General features: G+C 43.8%; 1 protein-coding gene across 1 annotated transcript; it reads left to right on the top strand.

Moving 5' to 3' along the window:
- Nucleotides 1–7498: 7498 nt before the first annotated feature.
- LOC128767886 (melanocortin-2 receptor accessory protein 2A-like) lies at nt 7499–15053 on the top strand. Its single transcript, XM_053880222.1, has 4 exons — nt 7499–7797; nt 7885–8024; nt 8169–8268; nt 11486–15053. Exons 2-4 carry the CDS (start codon nt 7907–7909, stop codon nt 11931–11933), a joined length of 666 nt encoding a protein of 221 aa, XP_053736197.1. The 5' UTR covers nt 7499–7797; nt 7885–7906; the 3' UTR covers nt 11934–15053.
- Nucleotides 15054–17839: the final 2786 nt, after the last annotated feature.

Below are 17839 nucleotides of genomic sequence, written 5' to 3' on the forward strand. Positions count from 1 at the left end.
GCTGGTCCAGTGATCAGTCCAGTTCGAGGTCCTGAGAGAATGTGCCGGTCCTTCGGAGGACGCGCCTATTTATCGGGAGTCCGGTGGCGGGTGCCAAATTGCGCTTTCACGCGTGCTGAAGTGTCTCCATGCGCCGCCGCGTCGAGGTGCGAAGTCACACTTGAGCAAACCTCAGCCATATGGTCCGATTCTGATTCAGAGAGGGATTAACGCGGGTTAGGCAGTAGCAGTACCGAGCAGGGAGTAGTACTTGAGCTGAAGATACTACATATTTCGTATGGAAACTGCGAGGTACGAACTCATTGAAGCTGCTGTTCAGCAGTAGTGAACGAGGAAGTGTCGAACTTGATGTTACTCAGCAGTAGTATTTCAATGCAGTATGGAGAGCTATAGTTGGAGTTCAGGAAGTAAGCAGTGGGAGGTAAATGGTACTAGTGCATCTTGTTCTATTAGAAGTAGTCGAGGCTGTGAAAGTTTACAGTAGTACTAACAGTAACAATGGGAGTACAGGTACTAGCAGAAGGTGAGTTTTAATGTAAGGAGTAGGTGTATTAGGGAGGAGAATTTGTGTTTAGCAGTTAAAAGAGGGAGTTTGTAAAAGTAAAATTAGTATTTGTTGCTACTGTAGTAGCGGTATACAGTAGCTTGAGACGGGCAAGCATTGGTTACGGGAGTTGGCTGGTAGAGGCTGTGTTGTGTAGGACGTGTACTAGTATTTTGAAACCCTAGTTTGTGTGCTGAAGTTTTCAAATTAAGCGTTAATAGTAGGAGTTGTCACACTTTAAGTAGTATAAAAGTAGTTGGTTCGTGAGGTGAAAAAGGAGTTAATGAGTAGTTATGCTAAACAGGTGTATAGCTGAGAGTAGCGCTTGTAGTAGGAGTCAAACATGAAGTGGTATTGGAGGTGCTGAAATTGTGGTAATGTTTTGTAATAGTAGTTCGGGTCATTTTAGTATGAGGTTAGGTGTAGATGAGAGCAGGCAGAGGCACAAGCCGTTGCTGTATTATGAGCTGAGTAGAAGTGAATGAGTCGCAGTACTCACACTGTGGCAGGAGGAACAGTAGAATAGAGGCTGCTGTACTAGCAAAAGTATTTGCCGTTTTTCAAGAAATTGTTCTATAGCAATGAGTTATTTAGTAGTACAAGTATTTGCGGTGTAAAGGGTGGAATCAGTCGTTGTATTAGTTATCAGTGAAGTAGTGGATGCAACAAAAGAAAGAGCAAGTAGTCATGTAATGTGTGCTCAAAGTAGTACACGATGTTCTTCAAAGAAAAGGTAATGAAGTTTATATAAAAGTTTAAGCAGTAAGAAAAACAGCAGGGAAGCAGTAGTCAGAGCGGTAGTTGCATCAGTTGTATTGGAAGTAGAGGTAGTTGTTGAAGTATTGGTGATAGGTGGTAGTAAAGAGTAGTCGTTGGAGTATAAATATTAGTGGTGGTGTTAGAAGTAGTGGTAACAGGGGTTTTGTTTGAAAAAGTGCAGAAGTGGCATAAATGTATCACTAGGAAAAAACATTCATAAAAGCCGTGCACGTTGTAATGGTACAGTTGAAGAAGCAGTATTAGTACTCTCATGATCCTCAGCAACTTTATCGTAAATAACTCCTGTTTTATTGGGTTTATTAGCTCATTTCAGCTCTAAAATCTGAAGTTAGACTCATGTCTAGCTGAAGATACTAAATATTTCTTTTGGAAACTTTGGGAACTGCGAGGTGCGAACTCAATAGAAGCCGCTGTTCACCCCAAACTGAACTGCAGACACCAGGAGAGTCCGTGGATTCTCCATCACACACGTCATGAACTCCCCATCACCCGCGGCCTTCGCTATCTCGCACCATTTGTGGTGTGAACATACGCGTGCCCCACTGCGCCAGCGCGCTCCCCCCCTCCTGCCGTGGCCCTGACGGAGACGGGTGACACGCGCTGAGCTAAAGCACACAAACCCCAGGGGTCGTCTATCACAGACACCTCGGCAGATGCGGACTGTAAATTAGTCTTTAGAGCTCGAATTACGTTTATAAAATCGAAATAATCCGATGCTCTTCGTTTCATGATCGCATCAAAAACCACAGTTTTACGTTGAAGCGTAACTGGGTCAGTTGAACAGAGTCACCACTAGAGGGCGGCGCAGGCGTTTTTCCAAATCATGGATTGAAACCGATTAACTAAGACGAGAACAAATAAAAACGGTCATTTTTTGGAGTGAATACAGAACAAGTTTATACCCACATTGTGGATACAGAAATATTGATAGAGTCCACGTATTTTAAATTATTAATCTATAATAAGCAGCTGGATTATTCGAACAATTTAAATGCACCAGACAAATACAAATGGAATTAAATCTAAATCAAAGAAATACAATTAAGTACAAGATGAGAATAAATAATTGGCAAAAGACAACAGTTATCACCATGAAAATGACGTAGAAAACGATTGCATACAGTTTATTTATAAAGATAACTTTATACAAAACAAAAACAGGGACCAGTAAGGCAACGATTAAAGTGTAATAAATCGATAACAATATTAATAAACTGCTAAAAGTATAAATAAATATAGGGTATATGTATAGGCTATAATTGTTTTGTTTATTTATCGCTGTAAATCAATGTTTTTACTGCATGGTTTGGTCACATTGGTCATGACATGATGTGAGAGTGAGGTCACTACCAGCGCTGAAGCTGCGCTTCAGAAGAGTTTCAGTGAGAATATTGAGAAGCTCCACATCTCTGCATGTTAATGTGCATAACCTCTGCACATGAGACCGAATCTACAAGGCGACTCTTAAATGACCGTCTCTCGGAGCCGGCTGCCGACACATTCCCTCTTGTCCTCTTCAGCCTGTCTGACTGTAGATGCTAATTGGAGACGCCGGGCTTTTCTGCTTTTTTCTTTTTTTTTTTTTCATTTTCTCAGTTGCCCTTAATTTGGTCCCGTACACCCCATAAATACAAGCAGAACATCTTTTCACTGGCGGATACAAACAGCACAGCAAGGACAACATATTCAAGTCTCCACACGCAACGCCACGAGAAACACTGGCATTAGTGTCTATTCAAGAGCAGCTGCGAAAGAATGGAGGTAAAACTTGGTTTTCAAATGGATCAGCATCTAATGTATGACTTATAAACAGCCCCTTGTAAGGTTGGAGGTCAGACGTATAGCTGGGATCCACACAGCTCAGTGTTGCTCCCTTTAGAATTGAAAGCGACTGAATAAATCCAATGTCAGTGCCTCAAATATGAGTCTCTTTTGTCCAAAGGCTGTGTGTTCATCGTGAGACTTAAAGGGACCGAATAAAAGCAGTGAACGCCACGCCGCCGTTTCCTCCAGCAGATACGCACTTGTGTGTCCGACCCTGACGCTTGACACACTCTGCATATTGGGATGACTCATACAATAAAGATCCACTTTAAAATATGGAATTCAAGCCTTCAACAAAGACAGCTGTCAAAAATATTGGTTCCGCACAAATTCCCCGATCCATAATTCATACACCCTGCAAGTTTTTTTTCTTTCTTAACAGTGGCCTCTTTCCTTCTTTTCACTGCTTTGTTGCTGTGCAGCAGTGTTTCCGGAGCTGGTGGTCTCTCAGTCGTGACTCCTTTGATCCCTCAGCCTCTTTGAACGTCCACCCTGGAGCCTGCAGGTATCAAAGACTGCCTCCGCTGGCACAGCCAGTCTCCGCTGGAGGTCGCGCAGCAGGAGCCAAGAAGCTCTAAATAATGACGGTCCATCAAAGACGGTGATGGACGTGCAACTACCTCCTGGACAGACAGACGCTGCACCGACGGCAGCCTGGTTCATTTGACCGCTCATCGCTCTGAAGATACTTTGATGCTAGACTTGATTCATGAAGGTGTATTTGTAAAATACCTTAAGGAACCAAGCTGTTGATTGAGACTGAAGGCTTTTGTAGATTAGACCTTGTGAGTAAAGATCATTCGGTACAGCTTTAACTGGGGACTGTTCCCAAAGGAACCTGGAGAACGCGACCGGAGGACAGGAAAAAACTCCAGAGTGCAAGGGCCAAGCTACTTCGAACACAGCGTTGCCTCCTGGACTGAAGTAAAGACAATTTTAATACAATCTTTGATAGACAGGGTGGGCTAGGGGCGGAGCTACGTGGTGGCCAATGGTGGCCGTGGACAGCCGTGGCTTCTCACGCTAGCCACCCGTACTGTCAACATTATGAGCTGGGCTGGGAAATGCCCTCTTGGCTTGGTGTTTGTAAAGCTTTTTGACTCCGCAGTCGTGTGAAGAAGACTTGTCAGGAGCAATGTTGACATGCTGGATAATAACTGACATGGGCAGAACCTCAACTACCACCAGCACCAACACTCCATTTGCAATATTATCAGCCAAATAAAGTTGCTCACCAGAGCGACCAGGCTGTAGCTCTGAATACTGAGCAGACATGGAATACATTCTTCTCTCAGAGAGGCAGCAGAGGTCAGCTCAACACGCTGACCTCGAGCTGGTGAGGAAAAACAGCTTTTATGAATGTAGAATAGGCCTTCTACGTTTAAGTTATTGAAATCTTGTGTTTTGGAAACATTACTGTTGCACAACACTTTCCTTTCATGTTTCCTCTCCTGCAAGATGATGTGGTCAGACCTTTTCAAACCACAAAGTTGTGATAAGAGATATTCTATTTGAGCTAGTGTCGTCTCCACCTGCTGCTAGTCAGATTATTGGCTGTTTCAATTTTACGCATCCCCCCAGCCTCCCTGTCTCAACCTGAGCTGCGTTTACACTCTCCGTTTGTTTCCAAGGAAACATTCTGCATGAGCCCTGGCTCTGGTTCTGAACCTGAATCGGTGTCAGCTGCACAACATGAGTGCACCCGAGTGCAGGTCCGATAGGGTCAAGGAGGTGAGAGGTCCAGTGTTTAACTGGGATTTGATCCACAAGCTGACACTCAATCAGAAATACTGGAGGAGGTCTCACTCCCCTGAAGGTTCCTATGCGTGTGATTGACGCATCAAATGGTAAAGCACTGCTGCTGAGATATGCCGAATGATCTCTCACCTCAACACCCTGCACAATGTTTTTATTGATGCACTCGGCAATTTTCCGAGGCTGTTTCGATCTTGAATGTCATGTGAAGTTAATAAAAAAAAAAAAAAGAAGCTCTGCGCGATGTACTGAGTGGCTTTTAGAAATATTAGCATTGTTGAACAGGGATAAAAATGTCATTACAAATCTCATTATGCAGCGTGAAGACAAGTTTTATCGACTAGTGTCAGTTCTTAGGGGAGAACATGGTGGAGAAATTCTCTTGTCCTCTGGTGTCACTGAGAAAAGCACTCAGTCGAGTTGCTTTTATTCCCAATATGATAGTCATACTGTTATTTTATTAATATGATTCAACATTCTTTTAAGCATTTGAAATTTAATTGATAGCGATGCGCTCCATCAAGCTGCAGAGGGCAGTAATGTCCGTGAGAACATCTCAGAAATCCAATCATCTGTTGACTTGCCAACAGAGAGACTGGCAAAAGTCAACAATCTCATGACCTCCTCTGCAAACAATGAAAAACTATATCATTCTATAATTATCATTATAGATATAACTATAAATAAAAATTATAATCATTATATTTATGATATCAGAAGAATTAAAAAAGGCTTTAAAATAGATTTAAAAAGACAAAAACATAATACATTAAGTGCAAATTGATGAACAACAAACCATGTAAATTGTTTCATAGAGCCACAATGATGTCATAAAGGTCAGAAAAACATGGCTCCTGAGGCCCCATTTTGAATCTTGATGATTGGAGTAGGGTGTTACAATAAAAAATTGCGGGCTTCTTTTTTAATTTGTTGTCACTAGTGAACACTAGTTGGCGCCGGACTGTGAATAGCCAGTGGAGAGGCACCGACTTAAGCCACCGGACATGTTTTGCTTGCTGCAGCCCGCAGCTGAAGTCACCTTCTATTGGGAGTTGTGCTCCTTGGAAGAAGAACATTTCTTCAACAGTTTTATGGATGTCTTATGGTGGGGTGGTGTATGTCTGTCGTGGTGAAGACTGAGCTGAGCTGAATGATTTACAGTAAGTTCCTAAGTCACTTCCTGGTTGCACCCAAAAGAATAAGCTTGGAGAAACAAGTGGAAAAACTGGGGTCTGGACTCCTGCAGAGATGCGAAGTGGAACCTCCACTGTAAGAAGCCATTTGAGGAACCTTGTTAAGGTGTGCCATTGGCATCTTGCTAACCAGGTTCTGGGCAAGTGGGAGGAAGCCCAGGGCAGACCCAGTACTCCCTGGATATTATCAAGGGGTAGTATTGAGGGGGTGAATTATATTTTTTAAGAAAACCTAAGATTCATGAAGGCGCAGCAAAGGAGCAACATCTCCAAAACAGAATGACTCATCGTCACATATATTTTCTATGAAGAACCCTATGAAGAAACCACAGCGCCCACAAGGCCACATCTGTAATTATTCATTAGCTCTGTGACATATCAGGTTGAACATTGGCTTTACATCATTCCTCGCCTTTTGAAGGTAAGCTCCTAGGTGAGGATGAGATGGTTCTCAGTGTGAGCAGTCATAAGGCGTCAGGAAGTGTGGACAAATAAGGCAAGAGTTCGAGTCAGGCTGGGAGAGCGTGGATGCAAGTCAGTCAGGAAAGAGATGCAGGAGCAGGGAGGGAGATAAGACGGCAGAGCACAGCAGCAGGAAATCTTCAAGAGAGAAACAGGCTCGGAAATAAAGAGGAGTCAAGTGGGTTTTCAATAGGAAGGTGAGGGGCCGCCTGGTGGGATTTTACAGTTTTTATACAGAATTTTTTGGACTGTAAGTCGCACCAGTCAAACAAAAGACATCCTGAAGTCGGAAAAAAAAACATATTTGAGTCGAAGTGGACTATAAATGGCATTTTTGGCTACGTCAGCATGTTATGTGTCTCCATCGCGCCTGGCGTGGAGCATAGCGCAGCATAGAAGCGAGTTGACTGAAACAAGGAAAAAAAGGGGAAAATTTGTCGCAGTGATGACGGTAAAATTACTGTCTCTACAGCTCTCTGGTGACACTCACAAACTTGCAGTGTTGATAGAGTTTGTGTGTGTCCTAAAGAGAGTCATATAAGTTGTTATGTACTTATGTGACCCGCTGGATTTTGCCATTTATAGTTAAAGATACAAAAAAAAAAAGACACCCAGATTTTCGTTGTGTTTTCCTTGTGGCACGTGTAAGTTTTAGACCTTTGTCATGTCAAACAACATGTAAGAACATGTCAAATTATGTTATTTAATATATATAGGTCACACTTGGAACCAGTGAAACTTTGAAAAAAAGCTTTGACAGTGGAGCAGCTTTTGGGCTTTATCCAACGGGAAGCAGGTAAAGCAAGTAAACAGTTGAAAAGAAAACACAATAGAGTTGTTTTGCGCTGTGAATAAAAGCCCGCGTCTGCGCGCTAAAATGAGCATCCGTTTGTTGCTGGCAGGAGCGCGGCGCAGAGCGCCACCGTAATGAAGCCATTGGTATTCCTGGCGGGACCCGCCATCCCCGGGTTGCGCCGTGCACTCCCACTCACCATCTCCCTCCCGTGCATGTCTGAGAGAGGGTCATGATTTCGGCTGCGAGTCTGTGGAGGAGTCAGAGCAGCTGCCTCTCCCTCACGCGAGGATGCACGGCGGGTCCGCGTAAAAAGATGGATTCATGTCCCGTTTTCTCGCGCTCCTGGCTCGGTGTTCAACTATAAGACAAGGATAAACGACCTGCGGACTTATTTGAGGTCTGTTTCACACCCAAAGAAAGGATCGCATCTTCCAGCTGCGCAGGTTGGTGAAGTTTGCAGCTCCGCTGACGCGCGTTTTGCTTTGATTCTGAAATGGAGTGGGGTCGTTTCACGTTGTGCTTGTCACCAGGGGGATTAGATATCATCTGGAAATGTCTCATTTAAACAACCGGAGTCAAACCAGTGCGCGACGCAGCGACTACGTGTGGCAGTATGAATATTACGACGACGACGAGCCAGTTTCTTATGAGGGGCTTCGAGCGCACAGATGTAAGACAACATTTATTTTGACAGCAAAACCGGTGTTGTTTTGCTGCACTTTGATCATGTTTTTAAACAATCCTCGCTGCTGCTGCTAGTGTTTTAAATATGGAGTTGCATCTCCCAAAACAATTAGCTGAATCTCATTTTCAGATTCCATTGTGATCGGATTTTGGGTCGGACTCGCCGTGTTCGTCATCTTCATGTTCTTCGTTCTCACCCTGCTGACCAAGACCGGAGCCCCGCATCAAGAGTGAGTCCAATTTTCATCTGCATTTCCTACCCACGCTCGCACTTGTTGGACCCCTCCAGGTTCCCAGGAGATCGCAGACAATCTGCACTTGGAGGCTTCCCTGATAAAGAAGGTCGGAGACGATCATAGCTCCAGGATTTCCAGTCTTCCGGAGCAAATACGAGCCTCTAACTTTAGCCACCAAGATGAATCCATTAAAGATTTGCATGCCAGAAGTGGCAAAAGAATTGCCACACTTTTCTTCTTGAGACTCTCTGCCCCAGAGACAAAATGATATCCATCTTCTGGAGTGCTACACAAATGCTGTTTTTGCCAGAAGTACCTTGAGTATCTGACGAAGGGCAGAGCTCTTAAACATTAGCCAGATAATGTAAAAAAAAAAAACAGTGATACAGTGACTTTTCCTTTCTTCAACACGAAATGCATCTCGACTTCAGTCCTTAGATGATGAAGTCGAGACACAAGCAACGGTTTTAGTGCGACAGCCACATCACCTCCAGACATTTCTAAAAATGGTCCACCCAGAGGGCAGTCAGCTGCTTGTCGGCATGAGGCAGTGTCTCGAGGGTCGTGGCGGCGGGTCCACAAAGGCATGAGAATCCGCGAATTTCAATCGAATTCAGCGAAATTGCCGGGGAGAAACACCCTGTTCATGGAAACCAGTGTGATGGCACTAAGATTGAAGGCACTAAGTATCAAAAATTTAGGGTGTCGACAAAAAAAACAGAGCACAGTTTAAATGTTGAATTTCAGTTGTAGTGGAGTGCTATGAATCTAGAGCTTAGCAAAACTCTTGCACTGAAACTTCACATTACCTTAAAAATATTTATGTAAATAGAAATAACAAGGCGGTGCTCTCACGTGCGCGAGTCACTTGCAGTTTCACCCTATGACCTATGCTTGTAAACTTACTGTAGCATGTAGTGATACGCCATGCTAAATCGCTCGCCTACTGTTCGTGAGCGCTAGGTGAGAAGCTATGTTCACAAAGCAAGAGGAAGGAAGTGCTGTCAGTGTTAGTGGTGCCTTAATGGTTTATTATGGGCTGAGATAGTTATATCTAATGATGGGCCAGAATAGGGTGTGAGTGACACGCTGTGGACAGACAGACTGACAACTATTAAGAATTTGTAGCGTGATCTGAAATTTCTGCTCCACCACGAAGATTAAACACATAATATTTTGTGTTTGGAAAACAATATTAAAGACTTATGAAACACTGGTTTTGCAATGATTGGGATACCATGTCTGCAGCGCCCCCAGCTGTGTCATAAAAATCTAATCACGGTTCTCCGCAGCGCTTTAGCAGCACCCCCTATGATGGGATCTTGACTCCTTATGTTTCCCCACTGTAGAGAGTTCTCAGCCATATCTTTGTCAAAATGCAGTGTTATACAGGGAGAACTGTGACTCAAAGAAACAAGATCAATTCTTTTTTTTTTACCATACCATGACATCCCGTCATCCCTATGCCTGGAATGACGGCTAACGTTCACCCCGTTGTGCCTCACAAATCACACTTCCAAGTCTTCAGGGCTCAGCAGTCATAAATCAAAACCCATTATCTAACTCCGTACTCTCTGTGGAGGTCACTTAATGCACCAAGAGCAATTCATTCACTTGGATTTATCGGCGTGTGAGCGCTGTAACAGAGCTATTACGTACCAAAAACTCAGCGCCTTCCCTCTGTTCTCCATTGCTCTCTCAGAGTCACATGAATATTTTGCAGGTTTGTCAGTCAAAACTATCGTTTTAAAGCTGGAGGTTGATCAATTTCTATTGATGTCAGTTTGCATTATGGAGTGCAGAAGAGTTTTAAGAAAATGGGTTTGATTTATGGGCAAACCCAAGGCATTAAACGTCACAGGATCATTTCCAAAGAGAGGAGGTGATTGTCCTTTCACTCGGGTTTCAATAAAAATGCATGAGTTCTTATCTGAATAGATCAGTGCAAGACTCATTCAAAATGGTAGTAAGAATATTTCCAATAAAAGACTGGACAAGAGGCAGGACGTGAAAACCATTCACTCATTTATTAAACCCAGGGCTTATTCCCTTCACAATCCCAGGTCGCAGCGGGCTGGTGTCTATTGCTGCTACACATCCGTCTCCCACTGGGGATGTCCTGACAAACCATTCTCTGGAGACAGATTTGCAGCACCAATGAATCGAATTCAATCAGAGCAGACCGACAAACATGTATGAGTACAAATGTGAGTGAGGCTGTCGCACCAGGGGAGTCCAAACTGCAGAACGCACAAAATACAGATGCAGTTCCAGTTTAAAAGACTTGAACATCATAAGAGTCTGAGGCCTAAAAATGAAATGTGTGTATTCTGTCAGTATTGTTGTGACTCGGCCACATGAGCAGGATTCAGTTCAGAACATTTGTCAACGTCACCAGAACAATCCTGTGTGAGTCATGGATCCTTGTAAATCTTAAATCCAAACAACAGTACTAACAATAATCCAACAGTGAAAGTTTGCCTGTCCACTAGCATAGCATTGTAGGACTCAAGACGCAAGGTCCTCAAGGTCTTGGTCTTGTCTCGGAAATGCCTGCACTGCCTGACCGAGTCTCCCTCTGAGTCATGATGGTGTACACATTATATGACCTTATTGACGTCAGAGATTATATTAGATTAGAGATGAAGAGATCATGAGCTTTTAGATTCACTGGCAAGACAGCTCATAGGACAAATGTACTTCAACAAAACCTTAAGGGCTGGTTGGCGATTCTTGTCCTTGACTCGGTCTTGGGTGAGATGCTCCCAAAAAACAGGCTTCTATCTGTTTAAAGACATCAGTCTCTCTCTCGCTCCAACAGTAGTGGCTCACTGAGCAAGTTCTAGTACAAGGTTTGAGTCTGAGCTGGACCATCACCTGAAGAATCAGAACTGAGACGCCCAAGTGCTCCCATACAGCGGCACCTCAGTTCAGCACCTATTTTCATTTTGTGTTATGAGCAACTGCTTGGTGGAACAGCTGGTGGTACCCTGGCTGTGCTGGCAGATCATCATGATGAGGTCGGCGCCAGAACACGCACTGAGACAGGTCACATGTTTTACTTCATTCATGTATGCTTAAGAAAGAGGTGAGACACTGTTCATAACGCTAGACAGACGGTCATAATGTTAATGTTAGATCAGGATAAAGTGGCTGCAAAGGTTATGGCTTTGTTGTTGAGCTGGACTGATCTTCCTCTTTCACTCTACAGGAACCCAGAATCAGCTGAGAAGAGGCATCAACATAGAAGCTGCCTGGTGGACATCAATGGCCCCTCAGAGGAAAACGACAAAGCCTTCTCCCGTCCACTGCTCCCCGAAACTCGCTCTCACTTTAATTTCTATGTGAGCGAAGGAAGCCAGAGGAAACAGGCGAGACAAAACGGCTCAGTGAGCGTTAACGGGCCTGGAGTCACCGGCGCCGCCGTGGTGGATGTAGGAGGAGCAGAGGACGGGGAAAGGGGCGGGGGTCTCCTGGCCATCAAGGGACTCATGGAAGACAGCACGTTAGAAAAGGAGTGTGACTTCCTCTCTCACTTCACCATCCCCAACTTTGTGGAGCGGAGTTCCTCGCTGGGGGAGGACGACATTGTTTTCGACGCCTCAGTCAAACCGAGACGCCAGTCCCAAACTCAGGACCTCCACTGTGAGGACCAGTGAGGCTCTGACATCCACAGACTGGACACCATAAACACATCGTCTGCCTCTGAACTCAACAGGATGTTTTCAGAGGAGAAATGAGAATGTGTTTCATGGAATTAAGAACAAAATGAAGTGAAAATGAGGAGGAGAATGAAGCGCTTTGCGTTTGGGTATAGAAGAGGACTTGTTTGACCATTTAGCTGTACGTGATTGTGTAAATAATGTACATCCCAGTGAGTCTGGACCCAACGTTATTACTTCTGTGGCTACACAATGAAAAGAAAACATGTTTACTGCACGCTAAAGAGCAACCGTTAGGGATTGGCCTGGCTACAGATTACAGCCAAAAGGGCCAAGTTATGCCCATTAGTTCTGACTTCTGAGACATTTTGAATTCCTGGAACACAATGTCTGACTTTCTGGAACCATTGCTTCAGTTTGAAAATAGGACCTATGATAGAGGAATGCAAGTCTTCTGTGATGGGCTGCAGCATCTCCGCTCCTGGGACTAGCTTCTACTACAGTCACCTCTCAAAGCACGTGCCAGGTCCTAAATCCAGCCCGGTAATTTCATGTGAGCTTTGAATTTGCATTGTTGGTTTAAAACCAAATACTCATTGAAGTTCACCAAAACAGCAACGCTGCATGTAGATTAGAAACATGGACAGGAATGTGTTGAACATTAAGGCAACATTCAGGCAATGAGACAAGAAGAAGACATAACAATGGAGGAAATTCTCCATCCTCCAGTCACAATATATTCAACGGCCTCACCCACTACTGAACTCTTCAATAAACACACCGAGGTCACAGAGTGACTTGGACTGGATTTAAAGTTTTGGCCCCGTACGTGATTAGTCACAATCAAAGGCCAGTGTTTTGTGGTCCCCCAACTTGTTTAGAGTTATGTAGGATCTGACTATCTTTGACCCCCCACACCGCCCACTGTGAGCGAATAAGGGTGTTCAAAGGGACTATTTTCGGCTGCATCCATCTGGGATATTCCAACCACTGTAAGCAAACATCCACTACGCTGCACTGTCACATGCTGTTGTGCTGTCTCTTGCCAACAGAGACACACTGAAAGCATTTTGAGCCTGAAATCACCACTCAGTGTGGCACCAGGACTACGACGAGTGCTACTGCAAAGCAGTGTCTTTGTGTATTGAAGAGTGTATTTCCCTCTTCATTTCTGCTGAAATGAAGAGGGAAATAATCACTGCTGCACTGGCGACACATTCAACTTAACAATTCTTGCGTTTTGCTTTCTATCAACATAAACTTGACATCAGTGGCACCCAGATAAGATGATTGTAAGACCCTTGCCTTCAAGGGTCTTACATCAGACAACTTTATTAATCCCAATGGAAATTGTGTTTGTGACATGCTCTGTACACAACATATCACAGTCAATTAAAAAGAAATAATATTATAAAGTGCAAAAAAAAAAGCGATACAAAAGAGCACCGAAAACAATGTGCAAGAAAAAGCAGTTCAAGAACAGAAAAACGTGCCAAAGAATCCTTCAGTGGAATTTTTTCAGGGATGAATTGTATGTATGTTTAGATAGATAGATTTATAGATCCATTTTTCTTGGGCTAAGGTTCTGGGCTGAGGTTGACTCGATGTGCAAGCAGTTGTGAGCTACTGAGTGGTTTCTCCTTGGTAGACGTAGAGGGTGGATGTGCCTTCGCATTCCACACGACTGACTTCAAGGTTCCTAAAGGGACCAGAATAGAAGAGCTTGAACAGGAATCATGATCAGTAAGTAAGTGCAAATGAGTGGTGACGGGTAGATACCGCCAACCTAATGCATGTGAAGGGAAAGTCCTTCAAGTCCAAACTTTTCAATCCTGTCATGATTGAAAAGTCTCGCCGAGCACGTCGCGCTTCACAGCTCTCATAAGACGACGAGAATCAGCCCATCTGACTGCAGAACAGCTTTAATGAATCGGGTAGTTTTGTCCAAATGAAGTTGATATTTCAACCTGCCAGGCTGATAAATGTCATAGCATTTGCTTAATGCTAGTTTCTAGTTCATGCTCCGGTTCCGTCCTCAGTGCACCCTCCATCACTTCTGATACGAAAAACCTTTCGTGTTTTTCAAGCTTCTTAAATTTGTGATTTCCCTTCAAAACAAATTAGAGAGTTTGAGCAATAACAGGTGATGAATATGCAAAGAACAACTCTGTTATTGTCGGCAGTCAGCTACAGGGACAGATGTGCCTGGAATATCAGGGCGTCCATCAACATTAACTCCAGGAAAATGATCTTCGGAGAAGGCGGGTTGTGCCTGTGTTACATCTTGTGTCCTCGGCGTAAAAGAGCAGCGACCCGATTTAGGTTTGTTAATGTGTTTGCCTTCACCAGCAGAGACCCAAGAGAGGAAGGAATTACGATATCAGAGGGGACTGACCTTCCTTCTGTGAATTAGCTGAGTTCAAACAGCTGGCTATATTTACACCCTTTTACTTAGCTGGGGAGCAAAAAAAGAAAAACCCTCCAGGGCTTGTGCTTCATGTAGGACTTGTGATGATGTATGCATGCAGCTCCGCAGGGGTTTGTTGGCAGCGATCAGATATTTCATTAAAGGGCCCAGTACTGGGGTGAGACCTCAGCTCCATCACTGTTCTCCTGCAGCCGCGGCAGATAAAAGTCAAATGTAGCATGTTGGTGATGACTGTCCAGGGTTAATAACATCCAAAAGACTGACTTCTTTCATTATTGAAAACCTAAGGGTTAGACTTTAAAACAGGGACCACATATTCACTATGCTTATTAACTGATAATAATCAGTATTTATGGTGTCAGATTGAATGTTTCGGGTCAGAATATAGTCTGACTGAACATGATGCCAACTGAAGTCTATTTGTGGTGATATATGTTCCCTATTCTAAAGTGTAACCAACCTAAGAAGTGTTTCTGTGATTGTCTTTTTAAAAAATAATTCAAAATATCAGATGGCATGTAAGATCTCATTTCCATTTTACGTAAAAAATAAATGACTGTAAATACATTGTATTATTTATGTATGATTCAGTAAAAATAAAGGACAAATAATATGACGCTCAGAGTCCTTCACCTCAGAGTTGTGAGTTGACGGCTGCATCTTGAGTCACTTATATGTTTGGGATTGTTTCGTGGCATGTTGGTGCCTAGGATCATGTGATGAGAGCAGCCAACATGTCATGGGTGAAAATTGATTTGACTTCTTGTGAGCGAAACCAGTTCCTCGCCAGAGGACACTTGGGGAATTCCGAGTTCAAAATTTTGGAGCAGAGTGACTTCCTGAATGGAGATAAGACTGATTATCGATCGATTTCTACTTCATTTCCACTGGATCAGATTTCTGATTTTCTGTGTCAAACACGATGAACAAGGCCTTTGTTCTGCAGGAATCTTCTGGCATTGATGCCCAAATATATCATCCTGGTCTCATGAAACATCTGGCCAGCTGCCGTTGTAAACAGGACCAAGCCTGAGCTCTCCATGAGCAGTCCTATTTTTGATGTACTCATAACACCTTTTCTATTTTGTTAACACTCAAAACATCCGTCAGACCTCACAACTGAGAGACACTTCCTTTGAAAATATCACTCGGAAACATTCTACACTTTTGTCATTCAGTGCTTCAGACGTGCAGGCTGAATAAAAGTGCAGTCCACAGTGGTGTCTAGACTTCTTAAGAGCGAGTCACTGGGTTCAGCAGAGGAGGACTCTTTCATCTGTATGTGTCAGTAAAATACCAAGTTCTGAACCAATGTTATATCTCAGTTCTCGGTATGGATCTCTAGCTCTATATAATAAAACCGAGAACAGATGATTAAATTTTGTTACCCTTCCGGACCCTTTGAAGTATTCATTATCTGTTCAGACAAAGCCGCGGGGCTGCGCGCTGTTCAGAACAGTTTGTAAGCAAACAGACAACACGACTTGATAAAACTGCACACAATGAACTCAATAGAACGCTTTCCAATGGCTCCAACTGATAAACTGATAATGGTTACATAACCGGCCCATTTATGCTCCCGTTACATACAACATTGTACCTGTCCGATTCAAACGATTCCCATCAGTGATCAGCTGAGCTCCACCAGGCGGTAGCAGCTCAGAGTCGTATGTTTCTGAGAACAACAAAGAGTGGCAGGAAGCAGTGAAGATGATCTCACCATTATATACATTAAATGTAGCTGACCCTGGTCTGAGGTGAACACGCAAACCGGATATCAGCTCTGCTGTCAATCACGATGACGCCGACCCGCCGACGTATGAATTTGACTCAGGTCCAGTTTTGGGTCATTACTTCTCACAAGAAGAGAATGATTTGTGGGTTTAAGGAAATGGAAGTCGCTTCACAGGAACGTTAGCAATGTTGCTAATCAAGTCGGGGCCCAGACAGGCGCCAATTTAAAGCACAGCCCTGATGCATGAGCCTTGACATGCATCAGAATTTAAACCCAGTTTCAACTGGGCGTCTGAATAAGCATCATTCAATCAGATACACAACATTAGCTTGTGGCACAGGTGATGACTAATACATAATTTACTTTCTTCTAGCAACGCAAAGGAAACAGCCAACAATCTAGCTTCTGTATATCTACGAAATGTGATCTTTAAAACTAGCCAATTTACCTGATCCAGAAGCCTGTCGCAAGAAGCTCCTCGCTCCAAGATGGTGACAGCCTTGATGCTCCGATCAGGATTTTTGCTGCTGATTACCGATGCCAATCTGCCAGAGTGCCGATAACCATCGATAACCGATACCAATCACATGGATTGACAATGAATTTGTAATCAAAATGATGAGACCTTTTGTGTGCCTGATGTGAAAAAAAGAACCATTAAATCATTTTAATTCAGACATGTTTTACATAACTCTCAAGGAGGCAAAAAATAGAAAAACCTTGCAGAATGCAGCAACTATTCAGTCAAAAGGACTAAGTGGAAAAACATTTAATTTGATGTGAGACGTAGTTTGTTGACTCTCTAGAGACTTTCCTATGTCCGTGAAATACAAAAATACATACTGGCCGCTTGTAGCAGGACTTCAAGACAGAGAGCACTGATGCATTGATGAAACTTTCCACTCCGGACGTTTTCAAAAGTTTCAGATTCAGGCGGCTAAGGAACGTCGCACCTGACTCCGCAGCGGCAACGGGGCTTCATCAGAGTGGACCACCAGACTTGGGGGTTTCATGGTGCTATTGCCTTATGTCTGACTGTTCTCTGCAGGAAAACATGGGTTACAAATTGCCATCTCATCCATCCCTATTATCATAACATGGGCAGAAATTAGCTGCAAGGAGGGGATCTGCGCTCTCAGGTCTCCAGTGGGGATCAGGTCCGCGGCCAAAACCTGACTCGCTTGTGTTGACATCTCGGGCTTCTGAGACGAAAGAGCTTTGTCTCGAAACAGAACCCCTAGTGTGAAAGCACCCTCACGGTGCCTCTCCAGTTTTCAAACTGTATAATGTTTATCAAACAAATATGGAGGCAACACAACCACAAAGAGGGCCCAAATGTGATGTAAAACCCAACGAACAAGGTGCAGTCCTGAGTGCTGCAGCAGCTGAGACACATTCAGGTGTCACAAATCTCAACTTGCAGGACAGCAGCTGGCTGCATTGGCGGAGAACAGACTGAGCGTGGAGGACTACTGGCACCTGTAACTCAGGCCCTGGGAGCTGATGTCAGAAAGAGGTGCTGCTCCAACTCTTAATTAAATATTGAGTTGAAAGAAAAAACGAGCCAGTCGGCATATTTTGGGACTTTGTGTTTTCCTCTCTTAATTGCTGTGGATTAATGCTGAACTTCACCAGGGCTTAACAAGGATTACTCTGAATGCAGTTGTGTCATTGTGTGGTTTTCCTGCTTTTTGTGCAGGAATGTTAGCATCTTCACAAACACTGTCAAACTGTGACTCA

Source organism: Synchiropus splendidus, chromosome 12 (assembly GCF_027744825.2).
Source record: "Synchiropus splendidus isolate RoL2022-P1 chromosome 12, RoL_Sspl_1.0, whole genome shotgun sequence".
NCBI lineage: Eukaryota > Metazoa > Chordata > Actinopteri > Syngnathiformes > Callionymidae > Synchiropus > Synchiropus splendidus.

Bases quoted from the DNA above. Each gene is read 5' to 3' on its own strand.
- LOC128767886 (XM_053880222.1), top strand. From the start codon at position 7,907: ATGTCTCATTTAAACAACCGGAGTCAAACCAGTGCGCGACGCAGCGAC. The intron at 8,025-8,168 runs GTAAGACAACAT...TCTCATTTTCAG, and splicing joins GGGGCTTCGAGCGCACAGAT to ATTCCATTGTGATCGGATTT. The intron at 8,269-11,485 runs GTGAGTCCAATT...TTCACTCTACAG, and splicing joins ACCGGAGCCCCGCATCAAGA to GAACCCAGAATCAGCTGAGA.